This window comes from Triturus cristatus, chromosome 9 (assembly GCF_964204655.1).
Source record: "Triturus cristatus chromosome 9, aTriCri1.1, whole genome shotgun sequence".
Taxonomy (NCBI): Eukaryota; Metazoa; Chordata; class Amphibia; order Caudata; family Salamandridae; genus Triturus; species Triturus cristatus.
The window spans coordinates 369709732-369730064 of record NC_140592.1 but is presented as its reverse complement, the minus strand read 5'-3'; the positions used below and the strand labels follow the sequence as shown (position 1 = coordinate 369730064).

Below are 20333 nucleotides of genomic sequence, written 5' to 3'. Positions count from 1 at the left end.
GAGAAATATACTACTACTGCCAAGACCAGGAACACAGTGCGTGAAGGAGGAAGTTTTATTCTGGCCGGTTGCATCCAGATGATGCACTCTGCCAGGCCAAGAAAAGCACAGACTTATCGGGGACAGAGCAGCACTACGTAAAAGAAAGATATAAACTAGTGTGCCACTAGTGTTGAGCGCGTGCACTAACTCGAAATATCTCTGTCTGCAAAACATGCATTAACTTTGTGATGCTTCTAGTGAATGTTTACGTTCAAAGCGCCAAAAGAAGCGCAAGGGCCCTTTGCGCAGAAAACGCCATCTTTCATCACTTAGTCCATAAAGACTAATATCTTATATTTTTCAGCATTTGGAGAAGACGATCTAGTTGGTTTTCCTGTTCCCACCTTTCAGCGCCTGAAGCTGAAAGCTGCATTTTGTACTCCCAGTTCGCAGAGTTTGCGGGAGCAGGTCAAAAAGCCGCCGCTCCCTTTCAGAGAGAGTCGGCCCTGGCTGGGCAATGCACCCCAGGCAGGATAAAGCCTTGGATGTGTGGCAGTGCATTAATAGTGTTTGTCCTGTCACTGGTGTTACCGTACACAGAGTTCTAGGGACTGCAGGGCACAGAGTGGTGGGATGCCTAGTTGTGTGTGTGAGGGGGAGGGTTGGGGGGTGTCTGCATGACTTTCTCTTTCAGGAAGATTTACACGGCCGCGACCTTTTACCCCAAGCAGACAGAGATCCCCACTGGTGAGTGAATCTGTGTGAATATTATTACTGTGTGCTCTCTCCATGAGATTACTGGAGTGAGGGCACAGTGTGGTTCAACACCGGCCAGTGCTGTGTGTGTGGGGGGGCCTGTCAGGGACCCTCATCCCTGCCCTGCGGCACACGGGATGCCTTATGGAAATGATAAGATTAGCCCTGGATAAGGTGCGGGGAGACCCTGGCAGGGCGGCATTGGCACTGCCGAGCTGCGCGCAGCACTCAAGGCGCTCTCCAGTGAGTCACCACAGGGCTCTGCTCCCCCCCCACCACACTTTTTCTTATTTTTTTTTTTTACTTTAATAAGCGCGGCGCCGTCTTCATGGACACCGCACTATGCAATGCAATAGGTGTTGCTTTTGGTATTGTAAATAACAATGCCTTTTAATTGTTTTGAAGGTATTGCCATTTACAATGTCAATAGCTCCAAATAATGTCATTGCGAGACCTATTGCATTGTAAATGCTTGTTCATATAGGAGTCTATAGAGAATTTTTTGTGATACAAGCCTCCCTGTCCAGGCAAAAACTCAAGTCCCATGTGGTTTGTTTAAAACTAGCTTTTAATTGTGGAGTTGTTAGTGAAAATCAGAGATGGATCTAGTTGCAGCAGATCTACCACAGCCACAAAGTTTCTATGGATTAAAGAGTTCTCTTTTTAGCCACTCAGAATTTCTTTCTTTATACAGGACCTTAATGAGCCATTTTCATTCTTCACATGGCATGCAGCCCAGCATACCACCCCTGTCAGACCCTGGACAAAGGCACTTCTCAAATCAAATTCTAGCCTTAAAGACACCATAGGGGGGAGCTGAATAACTGAAACTAGGCAACAAAGGACTCGGCCTTCTGTCATATTTAAAAATCGCATTTAGAAACATCAATCGATTCTAATCCCTACAACAGAGAAGCTGGGGTTTTGGCCCGATAAACCTCTAATAAAAGTGAAGTGTCTTCTCCCAGTAGCCCTATAGAAGGCACCCAAACATTTTGCCTGAGAACTGGCTTTAGTCATGTTATTTTCCATATGGGCTTTTTCACTTACAATTCCCACACATTCTCTTCCCCAGGAAGGTGTACAAATTCATAATTTCTAACTTTTGAGCACTCAGGGCCTCATGTACGTAGCCGAATACCGGTCGGTAACGGCCGATTTTCGGTAATTATACCGTTACCGAGCGGTATTTAGGCTTTTGACATGTAGGGGGCTCATTTCTGTATTCGGTAATTTACAGAATCTGTAAAATTACCGAATCGGTAATTTTACCGATTCGGTAAATTCCGAATACAGATATGAGATGTAGGGGGAGTGTGTGGGTGTTGTCTGGAGTCGGTATTTACCACCAACTAATAGTTGGTGGTAAATAAAGTATGGATGTGTAAAAGCATTTAATAGCGCTTAGAAGTGTGCAATGTGGCTGACATACATGCCCTTAGGGCATGTATGTGCGCCACATGTGCACACATGGCCGAATCAGGGGTGCAACAGGGTGTCAATGTGACACCCTGCCACCCTTGCATGTGCTCCCCCATTACCGAATCGGTATTTACCGATTCGGTAATGAGGCATACCTTCCCATCAATGGGAAGGTATGCCTCATTACCGAATCGGTAAATACCGATTCGGGAATTACCGAATTTTTCCGAATCGGTAATATTTACCGACTTTTTACCTACATTGCATTTACCACTTCATAAATACCGAATCGGTATGATTCGGTATTTATGAAGTGGTAAATGTAATTTACCTACATGAGGCCCTCAGTAACCATGTAAAGTTCACGTATTTTGGCTATTTCCTCCCATGAAAGCACATGATTGTGCTTTTATAGTATTAATCTTTAAGTCGTGGGCATCAGTGAATTGTTGCAATGCCTGCAGCAGGCTATTTAACCTTTTTGGGTAAGATCAAAAATTATTATATCGTTCGCATTTAATAAGCCAAAGAGAAACTTTCCCCCAATTAACGGAGTGATACCCTCATTCTGGGCCAAATAATCAGGTAGGTCGGCAATGTATGGGGAAAAAAGAAGGGGGGCAATGCAGGCACCCTAGTTTTAACCCGTTTAAGGTAGGAATGGCTTGGGACAGTCCCCTATCCTCACCCAGGAGAACTCTACATCAACTATCAGAGTGGAGGGAGAGAATTAAATCAAAAAGGGTACTCCGCATACTCAAGCTAAAACGCTTACACCACAGCAAAGGACAATCTACTTTGTCAAAAGCTGTGGAGAAGTCTATAAAAGCTGCATATACCGCTCCGCCTCTTGTTAAAACGTCCCTTGTTAAAACGTCCCTTATTAAAACATCCCTTGTTCTCTTCCAGAGTTAAACAAGCTTACTGCCATAAATAGATTACTTGGGTCTTTGAAACACTCATACATCCACTGAAGTGTATTTGCCAGCAGACATGCCAACCCCAACTTCACATGCCCCCTACTGGATGGTATTGCTTTACAATCTAAAGTAATGTAATCATCGCACACCAGCTCTCCCACACACCACATTTCCAGGAGACAAAGCACATCTGCTTTTTGTGAGCTCAAGTAATACAGATTCTCACTACTATTCTTTATTCCTGCTGCATTCCAGGAGATAATTTTTAGCTCACTGCTAATTAAGGGGTCTCTGCAGGTGGCTATTCGGGGAGACACTGGATAATGCCATAGGTAACCAATTCAATCTGAGGGACTCGTCTTCAGGTATTACTTGGGTGGGGAGGACGGGAGATTCCCTAACAGATACCTGCCTGCCTTGCCTGCCTAGGTTGAGTTTTATCTTCCTGTAGTCAGTTGAAGGCACGCCACTAGGAGACAGAGTCGGGGGTGTCTGCCCATTACTCTCAACAAGCAACCCCCACCTTCTAAAATCGGAATGACATCAATCCGCGTACATTGCAAACTTTCAGAGAATTTTAATATCTTATTAGCTGTGGGTTTAGAATAAAAGGGTTACCCTAGATATAAAGCCAGACCCTAAGGACAGTAACAAAACCAAATTGATGTCACTACCTTGGATTAAGTTTAGATTCTCAATCTCCGAAAGACACTTAAGCAAAGAGGACCTATTTAAAATTAAATTTATATCGAAAAAGAGGGATAAAGTACAACATGCAAGTGTCCACATTAAACCACATCGAGTTTGTCCCTTCTAACTCCAAGGGACCCCTTTTTATACCAGAGCTCAAAAATGGTGCAGCGAAGAAGGTATATAGGGAGGATGAGCCGCATCATCTGCTACTGTTCCCTCTACAGGCCTCTCAGCCACTGCATTCGCTGAGCCACAGTCGGAGTCCAGAGCTTGTAGGATTAGTTGAGGAATTAGTATTACACCCTCTTCAATTTGGGATGCCTCAATGCACTCTCTAAAGCATAATCTCCTTTGCCCCTTCAGGAAAATCTACGGTAAGGTTTTTTCTTCCCTCTACGGTTTTTCTTCCTCTCCGTAACTGTTGCCCTTGCCTGAGATGTGCTTGGTTCACTGGCACTTAACTCCTTCTTGGACCAGGATTTAAAGATCGAAAGCATGTCCTGCTCAACTCCCTGGGGATTTCCATTCTAGCTCTTCTTATTGAGGGTAGTATCAAAGATAGATTTTATGGAATCAATTGGGCTATTGGTATGGGGGCTTTTTTTAGTAAGCTTCTCATATTGTAGTTTTCCTGCCTTGGAGCCAAAATAAAGTTTGACGACAGACATCTTTCAGCTGAATCTTTCTACCAGGCATCAAGACCCCTTCCATTCCCTCTACCTCTCTGAAGCCTGTATCCTTGTCCTTTTTGCTGCTAACCAATTCCTTCAATATTGCCATCACATTGTCAAAAATACAGTGTGATCCACCCCACAAACATTCTAACAGCTGTAAAATTGAGGATAAAAGCCTTTCAAGACACAGTAGGGTACTCAACACCTTTACCTCTTGGTCTGGTGGATGGCACGATTGTATACCGCTTACATCAAGGTCAGGAGTTACAGACAGGTGAGATATCAGAGATGGATGATATGATGGAGTATTGCTAAAGAGTCGCAGTCCTGTGGATACGATGTGGAGGGCGCCCCCAAAGGTTTCAGACTTCAATACAAGACCATAGGCTACTATTATGCAATAACCTTTATTGCTGTCCCAACATGCAGTCCTTTAAAGAACATGTATTACATCATGAATAAAAACATTCCATTAAGAACTTTAAAAACAACATATAACGTCATAATACAAGAGTCAGTGCAATGTAGTACAATCAAAATTCCAACGTTTTCTCCAAGGATAAGTGGAACGGCCAACCAACATTCCAAGGTTTGGAGATGGAATCCCTAAATAACAATACAAACAAAATCTTATCCTGAGCAATGTCCATTCCAAAGTAAATCCAGCAGTCCGTAGTTATGGTAATTTCTTTGTTTTATTCCGAACGCAAGAATTCCAAATAGGGTCCAAGTTTATCTTCTGTTGTTAAGCCCCTAATACACCTTAAGGTTGTTGTGCCAAGTCCAATTCACCATAAGAAAGTGTGCAGGTGGGAACTGAACATGTTCCAATAAACGACCTCCGATGTTAAAACATGAAATTGACAATAGACCTCTTAGAAGGATTAGGATTCATCGTCAATACTGAGAAATCAGTAACAACATAGAATTTCTAGAGTTTCAGGTCGATACCATTACGAGTCAACTACAATTATCCTTAAAGAAGTTGTCCAAGATAAAGAAAGAAGTAGCATATGTTTTATTGAAGGATGTGCCGAGTCTAAGAGCAATGGCAAGAGTGGTTGGCCTTCTGTCCTCTTCCATTCAGGCAGTTTCCCCAGGCCCATTGCACTACAGGGCCCTTCAGAGACTAAAATCCTTGAGTTTGAAGAAAGGTCCATGGTATACAGACACAATTCAGCTGTCACAGGTGGCTCGAGAAGACCTCCTGTGGTGGTGGAACAACCTGGACAGTTGGAATGGCAAGGCAATCTTTGGGAATGTCCCAGACTACACAGTGGAGTCAGACGCAAGCAACCTGGGATGGGGTGTGAAACTGGACAATGTAGAGACAGGAGGGAAGTGGGCTCGGGAGGAGCTTCCACTTCACATAAATGGTCTAGAGATGATGGCGGGCTTGAACGCCCGGATGAGCTTCAAGTCCACTATAAGGGACAGTGTAGTGCTAATCATACTAGACAAATTTACAGCTGTGTTATATCAATTGCCTAGGGGGTGCCAGATCAACAGTACTAGCAGACCTGGCCAAGAAAATTTGGTATTTTTGTTGAAGCCAGAAAATTCTGCTGAAAGCAGAATTTATTGCCGGACATGAAAACAAAAGGGCAGATTCGAACTCGAGGTTCCTAAGGGACTCAAGCAATTGAAAACTGAACCCAAGAGTCTTCAAAAAGATTCAGAATCTTTGGGGGCAGTTTCAGATGAATCTGTTTGCCAACAGGCTGACTTGTCAAGTAGATACTCCGGTCTTTCAGGAGAGGCTAAAAGACTACTGGATGAGTCGTGGCATCCAGGAACAAGGAGAAGATACACAGGTGTATGGAGAAAATGGCATTGTTGGTGCCTGGAACGGGATTTGGATCCCGTGGACGCTCCTGTAGTTGTTATAGAAAATTACCTGGCAGGTTTGTTTAGGTCAGGTTTATGTTATAGAACTGTTACCTGCTAAACATCAGGGATTTTGGCAGGACATTCACTAGTAAACAAGTATTCTATTAGTAGCAGTCCTCTAATTTACAGAGTAATGAAAGGAATAAGACTTAGGTGCCCTCCCAGGGCTAAATATGAGATTTTATGAGATGTTAACCTTATCTTTGACTTATTTGTTTCTTGGCCTGATAACCCTGGTCTCTCAAAGAAACAGTTGTCTATGAAACTAGCTACTCTACTCTGTCTTATCTTTTAGAAGAGTATCGGATGTTAAAGCCTTAGAAATCTGTAATAGACATTTCTCCCCAGATGGAGTCCACTTCGAGATATGGAAAAGAACCAAAACAATGTCTGAGAATATTCTTTATACCTATATGCGTTACATCCTGATGCTATCTAAATATAACTTTAGCTATTATTATTATTATTATTATTATTTATTTTTATAAAGCGCATAGTCACCCGGAGGTATCCCAGCGCTGAAGAACCCTAAAACAGTAAAACTGAGGACCGAGGCTGAGTTCACGAGGGGGACAGAGGAGCTAGGGAAAAAGATGTGTCTTTAGCAGTTTCCTAAAACGAAGGTATTGGGGTTCCAGACGGAGAACCCGAGGAAGGGAGTTCCAAAGACGGGCCGCATGGACCGAGAACCGTCTTCCTCCTGAACGTGCTTTCCTAAACCTTGGGGCGTTGATGAGATTTTCTGCGTTGGAACGGAGGGATCTCGTGGCTATGTAAGGGGTGATGAAATTGCGGAGAACTGGGGGGCCTTGGTTGTTCAAAGTTTTGTGCACCAAACACAAGGCTTTAAATTTAATTCTCTCCCTTATAGGGAGCCAATGCAGGAGTTTGAGGGCAGGTTTGGCCGATGATCTTGCCGGGGTGTTGGTAATGATCCGGGCAGCAGTATTCTGAATCCTTTGCAGTTTATTCAGTGTTGCTTCCGGTGCACCCAGATAAATCGCATTACTATAGTCCAGTCTTGATATAATAAGACCCTGGACTAATAGTTTTTGTGATTTCGGAGGAAGAAGGGGCAGGACTTTCCTCAAGGATTTTAGAAGACCGAAACAGGTCCCTACGACCTTCTTTGCTTGCGGGGCGAATGAGAGTTCCGAGTCAATCCAAACACCCAGACTTTTCACCTCTGTCTTTGGGTCTGGGGGAGGACCTAGACATGTTGGCCACATGTCCAGAGGAAGTGAAGTTCCTTTTGAGCCGAGTACAAGGACCTCGGTTTTTGTCCCGTTTAGTTTTAGCGCTGATCTATTCATCCAATGATGGACCTGCGTGAGGCAGTTGAGGAGATCAGCTTTCTGTTGTTTAGGGTGGGACAGAGACACCACTAATTGTGTGTCGTCAGCATAGCTGATGACACTCACTCCGAAAGGGGTGATAACCTCCTCCAATGTGGACATATAGATATTAAATAATGTGGGGCTCAGGGAGGAGCCCTGAGGCACACCACATTGGAGGGGCATTTCGGAGGAGCGGGCGTTCTTCTCCCAGATCTGATAAGATCGTTGTGTCAGGAAGGATGAGAGCCAGGATAAGGCTGTGCCTTCCAGACCAACTCTTGCCAGCCTTTCGATGAGGAGTTGGTGGTCAACGGTATCGAACGCTGCGCTAAGGTCGAGGAGGATCACTGCCACTGATCCTCCTCCATCCAGCAGCGTTCTGGCTTCCTCTACCGCCGCCAGGAGGGCGATGTCCGTGCCCTGTCCTGGTCGGAAGCCCGTCTGGGAATTTTTCAGTTTGTTGTTAGCCTCTAGGTACTGCGAAAGTTTCTTGTTGATGAGTTTTTCCGCGATTTTACTTACTCCTGGGAGTAAGGAAATGGGCCGGTAATTCGCCAGGTTTTCAGGGTCAAGAGTGGGTTTCTTCAGTAAGGCCTTTACCACCGCCTTCTTCCAGCTCAGGGGCACAACTCCCTGTTGAAGTGACGTATTAATCAACTGAGTGAGGGAGGGGATGATAGAAGGGGCTACCTCTTTAAGGATCCGAAGAGGAGCAGGATCTCTGGGGGAGCCGCTCTTCATGGAGATGAGCGTCGTCCGTACTTCGTCTGAGGTGACCTGGCCCCATGTGGACAGGCCGGTGGAAGAAGTCGGATATGGGAGAACGGTTTCTTCCCTCGGGCTCAGGGGAGGAATTGAATCCAGGATTAATCGGATTTTGTCCTGGAAAAAGTTAGCCAATTGTTGGCATTTCTCTTGGTCAACTTTAGGGTCAGAAGGGGGTCCCCGTTCTTGTTCTGGTGGTTTTGAGAGTTCTTTGAGGATAGCAAATGCTTCCTTCCCGGAGCCACCCGCTCTCTCTATTCTCTCCTGAAAAAACACGCTTTTGGTTTTCCGGATAGCGGTTTTATAATTGAGAAGAGAGATGGAGTAGATATTTTTATTTGCTCCTGTTTTATCACGTCTCCATGAGCGTTCGATTTTTTTACATTCTTGCCGTAGGGCTTTAAGCTCTGGAGTGTACCATGGAGCAGGGGATATCTTTTTAAGCTGTTTAAAAGTAGTGATTTTTGGAAGCAAAGCGTCGAGAGACGACGTAATCCAGTCACTGAATTGTTTATCGGCCGCATTCGGGTCCGAGGAAAGCTCGGGAGTGGAATCTGTAAGAGAACGGGCCCATATATCAGATGACAATTTGTGCCATTGGCGGTCGGTAACCTGGGTTTTAGGAGTTAAGTGATTAGATATGGGAGTTTCCCAGAAGAACGGAACCAGGAAATGGTCAGTCCATGGAAGGGTCACCGGAGGGTTGGTGGTCATCGTTGGAATATTGGTAAAGATGGGGTCCAATAGATGGCCCTTCTCGTGGGTGGGCTCGTTGTTCACCAGACATACCTCTAGAACTGTAAGGTCATGTCTGATGTCCGCGGCGACACGATCCGTTGGATCAAGGAAGTGGAGATTGAGATCACCTAATAACAGGAAGTTGGAGGTGGAGGAGGCTAGTTGGGAAATGGATTCAACTATGGAGTTGGAGAAATTGCCTGGGGCCCCAGGGGGACGATAGGTCAGGAGCCCCGCCACAGTGAAGGCTGGGGAGATTTGGATGGAGAACTGGCCGCACTCACAATCCTCGATATCAGCGTTAATCATCCTACAGACGTATCGTTCCCTGTGGATTATGGCTACCCCGCCTCCCCTCCCTTTAGGTCTATTTAGCGTTTGGCAGAGATAACCTGTGGGGAGGGCTGTGACGACATCCGGATCGGTGCAGTCAGAAAGCCATGTCTCTGTTAGGAACATTAGGTCGAAATCCTGATTTTGGATTAGGAGATTTACTTCGGTGGCGTGTTTCGGGAGGGAGCGGCAGTTGAGGAGTCCAGCTTTCAGAGCCGGTCTGGTGATTTTAGGGGGGGGGGAGTCGGATTGCAGTATGAGCAGGTCGAAAAGACCTTACCTTCCGTAACCGTGTGGTAGCAGGTCAGGGTGGTTTTCGGACGTAGGGCTCGTAGTGTATCAGCTGTATACATCACTCGCTCCTGAGGGTCACCTGGCAGAGTAACGGGGCCACGGGCCGTCCGGGTCCGGACGGGCCCAGACGGGCTTGCCTTTGGCGCGCCTTCGGCGCGCTGACGGCGCGCCCGCTGCGCCCGTCCGCTGCGCGTCCGGTAATTGCACATTATTTTATGGGTTTAAGGAGGGGGGTGGGTGTGGCCTCAGGTAGGCGTGGCCTTGCTTCCTCGCCGTAAATGGCGGCGGGAAATTGTTTTTCCAGGGTTTGCTCGTTGCAGCGAAGGAGTCGCTGTTTCAGCGTGACTCTAGCCCGCTCTGACTGTTTGCCGGGTGAGTGCGCTTTTTAAAATACAATTTTAGTAAGGTGACACAAAAATACAGTGGTGATAGTTTTTAAAAGAATTTCGGCGTTCTCCCGGCTTCCGCCTCAGGAGTTTTCAGGTTCTGTCAGTTTCAACGCTGCTGGTCGCGTATATATGCTGAGGGGGGTGGGCGTGGCCTCAGGTAGGCGTGGCCTTGCTTCCTCGCCGTAAATGGCGGCGGGAAATTGTTTTTCCAGGGTTTGCTCGTTGCAGCGAAGGAGTCGCTGTTTCAGCGTGACTCTAGCCCGCTCTGACTGTTTGCCGGGTGAGTGCGCTTTTTAAAATACAATTTTAGTAAGGTGACACAAAAATACAGTGGTGATAGTTTTTAAAAGAATTTCGGCGTTCTCCCGGCTTCCGCCTCAGGAGTTTTCAGGTTCTGTCAGTTTCAACGCTGCTGGTCGCGTATATATGCTGAGGGGGGTGGGCGTGGCCTCAGGTAGGCGTGGCCTTGCTTCCTCGCCGTAAATGGCGGCGGGAAATTGTTTTTCCAGGGTTTGCTCGTTGCAGCGAAGGAGTCGCTGTTTCAGCGTGACTCTAGCCCGCTCTGACTGTTTGCCGGGTGAGTGCGCTTTTTAAAATACAATTTTAGTAAGGTGACACAAAAATACAGTGGTGATAGTTTTTAAAAGAATTTCGGCGTTCTCCCGGCTTCCGCCTCAGGAGTTTTCAGGTTCTGTCAGTTTCAACGCTGCTGGTCGCGTATATATGCTGAGGGGGGTGGGCGTGGCCTCAGGTAGGCGTGGCCTTGCTTCCTCGCCGTAAATGGCGGCGGGAAATTGTTTTTCCAGGGTTTGCTCGTTGCAGCGAAGGAGTCGCTGTTTCAGCGTGACTCTAGCCCGCTCTGACTGTTTGCCGGGTGAGTGCGCTATTATGCATGTCTTGTTGCACTCGCACAAGTTTCCAACATTATTTTCTTGTACAACTCGTTAACAATCTTGTTATGATGACCTATTTGCTTATAGGTTGGTATCACCATTTTTCTTTTCTATTGTTTTCCAGAGAACTCATCACTGTGAAACCTCTATACTTATCAAATGGAATTACCCAAAATACTTCAGAATAACACTAATGGGATTAACTTTTTCGTTGCAGCCTTAAGAGGATGATGCCCAGTTACCATTACGTTATATGTGGTTTTTAAAGTTCTTAATGGAATGTTTTTATTCATGATGTAATATATGTTCTTTAAAGGGCTGCATGTTGGGGCAGCAGTAAAGGTTATGGCATAATGTTAGCCTCCGTTGTCTTTAATGAATTCTCTCTTTATGTTAATTGGAGAATCGGCATTCTCACTCTTATCTTGTAAACCATATCTCCCGCATACATCTACATCCAGGTATGACAAAGTGTAATCTTCATCCCAGAATTTTTCAGCTATTTGGTGGAGAGTCCTCTCGGGGGTTATGTGAAGGTTAACCACCACCCCAGAGACTGTTAAAGGGGGATCTGAGGAGGGATTAGGGGGAGGTGGACATATAAGGGGTGGACTGAAGGGGCCCCCAACATGTGCCAAGGCATCCTTCTGCTTAGACATTACACAAGACCTTGGGCTTGACTTCACCCTCTCCAACTGCAACAAGGACAATCCATCCCCATTGGGGCCAGGCCCACCAGACCCCTTGGGATGCACATTCTTGTTTGACCCTCCCGAACCCCTCCATCCCCAACCTGGCTCTGTAGTCAAGTTCGACTCCTCCCGACATGGCTTCTCCTTTTCCCAGAGGATAAATATCTGGCTTTTACCTTTCAACATCGTGGCGGAGGAATCTTTGTTCTGAAGTTGATTAAATGTAGTTTTTGCACAAGCCCTACCCTAAAGGAGACAAACAGATCTCAACTTTTTCACGTTCATTGTTTTCCTTGAAGGCTTCCCGTCTTTTAAAGATTCAACCTCTTTCTTATTGAGACTTTCCAAAGCTCACGTACCACAGAATTGCTACAGAGCAACTGCCTGATTATTATAGGCAACGGATAGAGAATAGCAACAAGTGGCTGATATCCAGTGATATAAACCAGAGACTTGAGGGTAGCAGAGTTGGCGCAGGAAGTAGCAGGGCAGCAAGCCGCAGCCCACCCTAGAGTGGCCGCTTCTGCCGCACACCACTATCTCCCCTCTGGCAGCGGTAGCAGAACTGGCCGCAACACCAAGATGCTTGTACACCTAGCGCAACTTTTCCGAATTTGCAATCTAACACTTTGCTGGTTTTGCTTCTTCTAGTGGGTCTTCTCTTTTGAGTCCATGAGCTCTCACTGCCAGACCTAAAGCACCTGCTATGGCTGCACCCAAGAGGCGTAACACAAACTGTGGGGAGCAAACATGGACACTAAGCGATATGGACTATGCTACAGTCAAAGGTACATCTTGTGGGACTTGTGCATCTTTAACAGTCTCCTGTGTCCTCTAGGAAGCTCCAATGTTTTCTCCCAATGCCCCTGACACAAACCGGGCCTAAGTTAGAGTGCCCAGAACAACAGGTGACTGCTGTGGCAAATAAATAAGCCTCAAGCAAGGGGCACCCTGTCACACCGGGGGCCAAATTAAGCTTCAGGGCTGGGGCGGTGGCAGAAGCCCAGTAAAATGCAGCAAGACTGCCTAGCTGGCACCATGAGGCTCAGATACAGTCCCAGACACACTCAGCAGCAGGCCCCAGTCAGATGCACACAGGTCCAGGGGCTCAGGGCATGGTATGCACTCACCCGCTCCTAGTGGTGCCCACACAGCCGCGGGCGCCAGAAAGACGATGCTTCTGCAGCTACGTCCTTGATGCACGGGCCCGCGCCAGACCACACTGTGGTACTCCTACCACCGCGGCACCACAGTTTTCCCATCTCAAGAGATACTAGGAGGGGGCTAGGTTCGGTTACGTGGGATTCCAGGACCACGCAGTCTCACTGCTGCACAACCGCCGAACAACCTCCACGCCCAGCACATTGAGCATAACGTCAGTCTCTGCTTGTCTCCGTTTGTCGTCACTTTCTTTCCTGTGGCTGTTGCCTGCTTACAATTTCACTTTTGACATGGGGCATCTGGACTGCTACGTTTAGGCTGCTTGTAAGTAACAGCAGTGGTCTCCCACCCAGAATTTTTTTTTTCCATAGGTGGGAAGAGAGGACAAATCAAACTTGTTCCTCTACCCTGTGCCAGTGAAAGAAAATATTTTTGTTGTTTAGAGGAACATACACAGCTAATTCCTGTAGGATGCCAAAGTGATGCATTCCGTGCCTTCAGAGATGAAAGACAGTGGACTGCACCCCCACGGACTGTCCCAGTAAAGTCACAGTTTATTTTAAGAAATAGCTGCTACACACAAACAGTGCTCGATGTCCAGCACATCAACTTTTTTTAGGCTGAGGGAGGGCCATTGAGCCCCTTGAACACTTTGATACGTCAAGTCAATTGTAATAACTTATTACAAGCAAACAGAAGTATCATTTTCCTATTACAGGCACGTTCTGATATAAGTACACAACTGTGATGAGAAAATAAAACAGTGAAATAAATGGAGATTACACTCTACCACATATTATAAAACATGCTAGAATACTATCAGTCCTGCTTCAACCTTCCTTCATACAAGTTCTATTTCTGCCATCTCACAATAGAATCAGTCTTACAGCACACTGATAATCTACTTTAAAGCTATTTTAGCATGGTAGTGACTTACTCCACGTCTACGATATTTTAACTCAGCACTCAAAACAGGTAGTTTAATCTGTTTAATCAAAACAAGCTGTAGATTTGCACTAAGTCTTGGATATCTTTTAGATTGCAGTATTTAAAATATTTTCAACAATCTTACCTCTAGTTTTCGACATGTCAGACCAAGCTCTGATGCTACTCGCTCCAAGAACTTCACAGCTCCATCTGCAAAATCAAACAAATCTCATGTCAGGTGCAAAACCTGTGCTTAACCACAGGGACCGAATAACTTCACTACATATTGATACTGGTGCTTGCCCACTCTAAAGAATAAATAAAGCATAAGTGTACCTCTTACCTGCTCCAACAATAATGTTCAACATTTCAGCTGCCCTGCACCTTAATTTTTACAAAGTTGCACATCACTAAAAACAAAGGTGTTGCCTCACCATAATCTGGCTCAGGGTGCACCGTTCGGATTCTCAGGTATTCCCGAAAGAGAGCAGTGGATGGATGCTCCTGGGAATCTTCCTTCTTCTCGTGTCTGACATGATTGGAGTCTCCAGCAGGTAGCATGATTCACCTTGTGCAATGGTACAGAATCCCAACTGAAGCATAACAAGAAAGTGCCAATGAAAGAAGGACTGCAAAAACACAGTCAGCTAAGTTTATGGCCATGTTTTAGCCTAAGCAATAACATGAGCCTACTGAAAGGATATTACATTGCCTTAAAAACCGTAAGTAAATTATTTGCAGCAACACAATAACATCCTGCTGAACTATCTATCATAGAGTAGCCATACACAGTACCTACAGCTTTGTTACAATCTCACAAGTGCTTCAGTTCCATCTTTTAGGGCGATTTCTCCACAAGACTTGTTCTTGAATTGAGGCCTACTCCTAATAATTAAGTATGGTCATTTTTTTGGTCTGGAACACTGGTTGCCAGCCTATTTCCAAAGTGTGAGTGAAAATAGTGCCACAGGTCAGAGCTTCCCTCAGAGAGCAGTCCTACATCAGCCATCAACAAAAGCGCACTTACAAATCTAGTCACCACAGATGGAAGTTAAAACTTCAACTTATCAGTGGGATTCTTTGAATCCATTGAAATCAATTAGGTGTAGGGCGTGGTACCAGCTACTAACCTGGTAGAGGATGCTACCCTAGCTTACCTTTTGATTCTCCAGACATTGCCTTGCTACTCAGGTCTCACAGTTCATGAAAAGAGTGGCAGTAACAGAAGGTTAACAGGGTTCCAAGAGTCCCCAATTACTTTTGTAGTTTCTACTTCTTTCTAGTACAATCTTACCCAAAAAAGAGGAAACTGTTTCACTGCTAAGGATGGAAAAGTAGGTCAAAGTTACCATATCACTGTGGCTATTCTTGGTGGAATTGTGGTGAACTGACATGCAAGCTCAGATCCATATGTATATATATATATATATATTTTTTTTTTTAACAGTATATACCAGCACTAAGGGATAAACAGAAACACAGAGGGAGGACACAGAAATAAACAGAAGCTCCTTCCTGCAAATCTCTGTGAAGCAAGGATCTAGATGCCAAGCTCAGCTGCATAGGGATTGAGGAGAAGCAGATGGCTCTGAAAGGAAAGAGATTAGCCCTAGAGGAGAAAAGGGTCAAGCTAAGGATGAAATCCCAAGGACATGGTGGCCGCAACAAAGAACCAGGGGTGTATACAGGTAGTGCCTATGATCCCAGGCAGCCCAAAGGTATAGTTCCTAGGTTTGGATAAGGGGGTGGCATAGTTAAATGGCTGGCATCCCATGAGAGAGCTCTCGAGGTGAGAAGGGTTGGTTCCCAACATTGGACTTCCTTATTGTGGGAACTTATTTCAACAGTAGAGCGCGGTAAGCTACTGACACATGAGGATGAGGTGGAAGAGTAATACACCCACATGAGAGGGTCACTCATTGAGCAATTTGGTCTCACCCCAGAGGAGTACTGACTTAAGTTAAGGAACACACAAGTGGTCAACACAGACATGGGTGGACTTTGTAGATGCCTCTGAGAAGTTGCTGTAAGGTTGAATCAAGGGTAACAAGGTAGATACCTATGAGGGTCTCTACAATGTAGTGTTAAAGGAGCACATAATCACAAACTGTACTTAAAAGAACTTACACCAGCATCTGGTATTTTCAAAACTTTCTAACCCTAGACAGTGGAGCAAGAGCACTGATGAGTGGGTTAATCCTAGAGTACCCAGGAAGGGGGCGTAGTTTCGGAGCTGACGGCAATGGCGGCGTCCTAGAAGAGCTCCATTTCTCAGGTCCTTGAAACCTGAAATATCCGACCATCCAGCTGTCAAAAAACAACACAAATGCCTGTGACATATACCGGAGCGCCAGGGGCACGAGTTGGCAGCTGGAAACTGACCTGCAAGAAATATTGACGTGTCTCTGGCCTGCATGATGGATCGCTGCCCATCCGGCGAAGAGAAAGAGACTGTACATGACCGGAGCTGCGGAGAGGGACCGGAGCAAGCGGGTGAGGCACTGTTGTGCGGTGCTAAAGAAACCGGGGCTGCGTCGGGGGGGAGCAGAGTGGCTGCCTCTGCAGGGCGGCATCATCGTACAGCGAGGCCCCGGCGGAAGGTGAGGGAGGCGGCTGGGCCCTGCAACTATAGGCGGGGCGTGACTCCTACCACAAGACATTTGCCCTGTGAAGCGGCTGCGGGAGAAGATCGTCGGCCCTCTGGCCCTCGGCAAAAAGAGACTGTAGCAGAGGGGCAACGTAGCAACAAGAGACCCCGACGAGGGGCGGCTGGGCCTTGTGGACACGGCCGGTGCCTGGCTCCTCCCCTGGGTTGTTTATCCTGCGGCGCAGCTGCGATGCCGGAGGATCGGCCTTACGGCCTTTGAGGAAAGTAACCGCAACGCCGGCAGTAGTCCCTTGGCAGTGCCCCTCTCTGGCCAGTGAGTGGCGGCGAGCATAGCAGTGTCCCACAGACGGAAGTGGTGCGACCAGGCATGCCTCTCTATGGGATACAGATAATCGAGGAGGTGACCGCGTGAAGCTGCAGGTGGAAGGTGGGTAGAGTGTGCCACACTCAACGCAGCCATTGGTGACATCGATGACCACGATCATTAGTTGGACCCCGCAGTCCTTTTTGCAGTGGATATTACAGGTTCTGGACTGACTGCACGCCACGGGTGACAGGAGACGAGGGGCGGAACAGAGTCACATGAAGTATAACAGGCCTTAGTGCAGAGTGAAAACTTGGGCGTTTGCCGGAGGAGAGGCACAGCGAGTGGAGGTAACCGGCCAGGCAACCGGGACGGTCACAGTGCCGGAGTCACATAACTGGGATTGTCCAGCGCAGGCGCTACCGGCTGAGAAGAAGAATGTAGAGAGGAGCCTACCCTATAGAGACCCCCCGAGGAATAGCTAAGCCTGCTAACACAGTGGAGCGACACAGGAAGGGAAACGATTAACCGCAAGAGACGACACCCTGCTAAGAGTTGGGGAATGAGTAACAACATACGACAAGCACTAAGGAGACTGCCGTCACGAACATAGGCCCCACAAGAGAAGGGGAGGACAGGGCCTCAGTCCTCGCGACAGTCAGTATACGGGTGGATTGGTGCCCCCCATCCACACCCCGTAGTCGCAACACATTGCGTGGAACATCCAAATGAAGCCAAAAGGGCAAGCAGGGGCACCAACAAACAAAATGGATAAATACGCGGTACCGGTTCAGGCTGCGCCACCTCCAAGTAACCAAACGGAAAAACAGACGAGCCTTCGTTGAGTGCGATCATGCAGCTTTAGTTGACCTCAAGGGTACGCTCGACCCGAAGTTAGACTCCGTAACAGTGGATGTCAACCTCCTTAGAGCGGATCTACAAAAAATGTCTGACAAAGTTGCGGCTACTGAACAGGAGGTGTCCCAGTTGCAGACCAATACAAAAAGTTTGGAGGAACGGGTCCAGGCCCTAACGAAGCAGCAAGATGCCATTGCAGCTAAGCTGGAAGACAAAGAAGGGCGGGCACGGAGAAACAACTTAAGGGTGGTGGGTGTGCCGGAAGGCATGGAGGGACCCAGTGTCGACCTCTTCCTAGAAGATTTGATTCTAAACCACCTGAAATAAAAGCGTATCTCCAACTATTTTATGATTGAACGTGCGCACAAGGGGTCTATCCCACGGCCCAAACCGGGCGCCCTGCCAAAAACAATCATTGCCAGGATCCTCAATTTCCGCGACAGGGATACAATAGTACAGCCTGCACGTCAACATGGGGACCTGCAACATGAAAACGCTGTGATCCAATTTTTCCCAGATTTCACCTTAAACGTCCAACGGCAACGGCGTGCATTTGAAGCAGTAAAAAGAGAACTTCTTGCTAAAGAACTCAGATACTCTATGATGTTTCCGGCAAAATTGAGAGTGGAGGCCTAAGGGAAAACATGGTACTTCGGCTCTCTAGAGGACGCATGGGAGTGGCTGGAGGGGTGGCACACTGTGGGCTCAAACTCTCAGCGAGGAGAAGACGAGAACACCACAAGGCAGTGACCGACAAACGCCAATTAAGCGCAACGGTTGACTTGGAACAAGGCGGACGGAGGGTCTGGAACATGGGATGTCAGTGAAGGACTGTACCGAGGACAATGAAGACCAGGTTATATGATGAGGGCGGGGTGCGGAGGGGGGGGAAGGGGGTACAGACTCAGACTCTTTAATGGAGGGACAATTGGCACAGTCTTACAGATAGCGGTGTTGCTACAGGAGTATAACGACCATCCATATAGTAGTGGGTGGATGGAATCACCATGATGTGACACCGACCCACCCCACTTTAGGTACTTAATTTGGGACGACTGGCACTCTGCAAGTTGGGGAGGTAGGAGTTGTTATGTCCGCCAGCAGGGTAGCAGGGAGGGGGGTTAGCTCTACTGGGAGAATGTTAAGTTTAGTAATTTTTAAGTGTGATATCGTTTGTTTTTTACAATTCCAATGTCAGTGTTTACAGACACAACCACAGATAGAAGAAGGGGTGGGAGCATCACCAATGGTATGGCAGCAGAGGAGACAATGACATTACAGGGCAGGGGACATACCACGGCAAGAGAGCACCGGGAAGAGAATCATGGGAGAGCGAGCCGGCCTTAAAATTCTCTTGTGGAACGCGAATGGTTTGGGGTCTTGCATTAAATGCAAGATAGTGTTACAATATCTACATTGTCACTCCCCGAGCATAGTGTTGCTTCAAGAAACTCATTTGAAAGGCCACAAATACCGAGCACTACATGGATATGGATTCAAGCTAGTTTCCCACGCCGGGTATACGACTGGATCAAGGGAAGTGGGAATATTGGTAAAGACGAGTCTCCCATTAGTGATAGACAAGATTTTTGCATGACCCCTTGGTACGATCAGTGGCCCTTACAGGGAAATGGGAGGGACAAGTAATTAATATTGTTTCGAGTTACATTCCTCTGGCTGTGCGGTCTGAGGCGTACAGGGCGCTGGGGATCCTGCTGGTCGATCTCCCAGCCGGATTGCTGGTGCTGGGCAGCGATATGAACTCCACCACAGACCCGGAGATAGAGAAACTACAGCCACTAAGGAGAGGGGTTCAGCCACTTCGAGCATTTGCTGAGGCTATGGGGTCTGACAGATCTTTGGCGGATGCAAAACCCTGAAGTTCGTCAATACACCTTTTACTCAGCAGCACATCGTAGTTACTCCCGCCCCGACCACATATTGACACACAGAGGGAGTGAACAATGCTTCAACGATGCCAGAATTGGCCAGCGTGGCATCACGGACCATTCCCCAATAGAAGTAATGGTGAGGGGCCCGATCCGGAAGTCCACTCTACCGCCCAAATGGAACTCATGGTTCATCAAAAACAAGAAAAATACCCAAAAAGTCAGGGAGCGGGCTCAACTTTACTTCCAGGAAAATGAGGGGACAGTTGAGAAGGTCTGCACTTTGTGGGAAGCATTTCAACCAGTTATGAGGGGGTAAGTCCAGGCCTGTATAGGGGCCAGCAATAAAGAAAATAAACTTCAATGGGACACATTAGAGGCGGCAGTGATCGAGATGGAGGCATGCTATCTAGAGGAAGGGCGACAGAATCAAGAGCTAGCACGCCGTTTAGACCTCAAGAGCCAGGAGTTACAAGATCTGGCAAATAACGCTGCAAGATCAGCAGCACTGGCCACGCAGAGACCAATATAGGACCTGGGGGACAAGGCTAATAAAATGATACCCTGGCTCGAAAAGAGGGACAGAGATAGGAGTTGGGTCGGAGAATTACGTGGCGAAAGTGGAAATACGTACAATACCGGGGAGGAAATGGCGTGAGTTTTCGCGGCCTATTATGAGGAAATATATACGTCCATACCTGACAGGACAGAGGTAGATTGCAGCGAACTACTGGCCGAGATGAGACTTCCAGAACTATCAACTGAAGATAGGGAATAAATAGGCAAAGGCATTACAACAGAAGAAATA

At 47.1% G+C, this 20333-nt stretch overlaps 1 protein-coding gene across 2 annotated transcripts in view; it reads right to left on the bottom strand.

Annotated features, from left to right (window-relative positions):
* ACY1 (aminoacylase 1) overlaps positions 1-20333 on the bottom strand; it is a 134556-nt gene that overhangs the window by 90280 nt on the left and 23943 nt on the right. Inside the window, exons 2-3 of one of the 2 annotated variants that reach the window (XM_085625181.1) lie at positions 14301-14459; positions 14012-14076 (exon numbers count right to left, since the gene is read on the bottom strand). In XM_085625181.1, coding sequence (XP_085481307.1) covers positions 14012-14076; positions 14301-14427 — 192 coding nt within the window. In that variant the 5' untranslated portion in view covers positions 14428-14459. The remainder of the gene's footprint in view (positions 1-14011; positions 14077-14300; positions 14460-20333) is intronic. The other variant, XM_085625182.1, reaches the window with a different exon arrangement.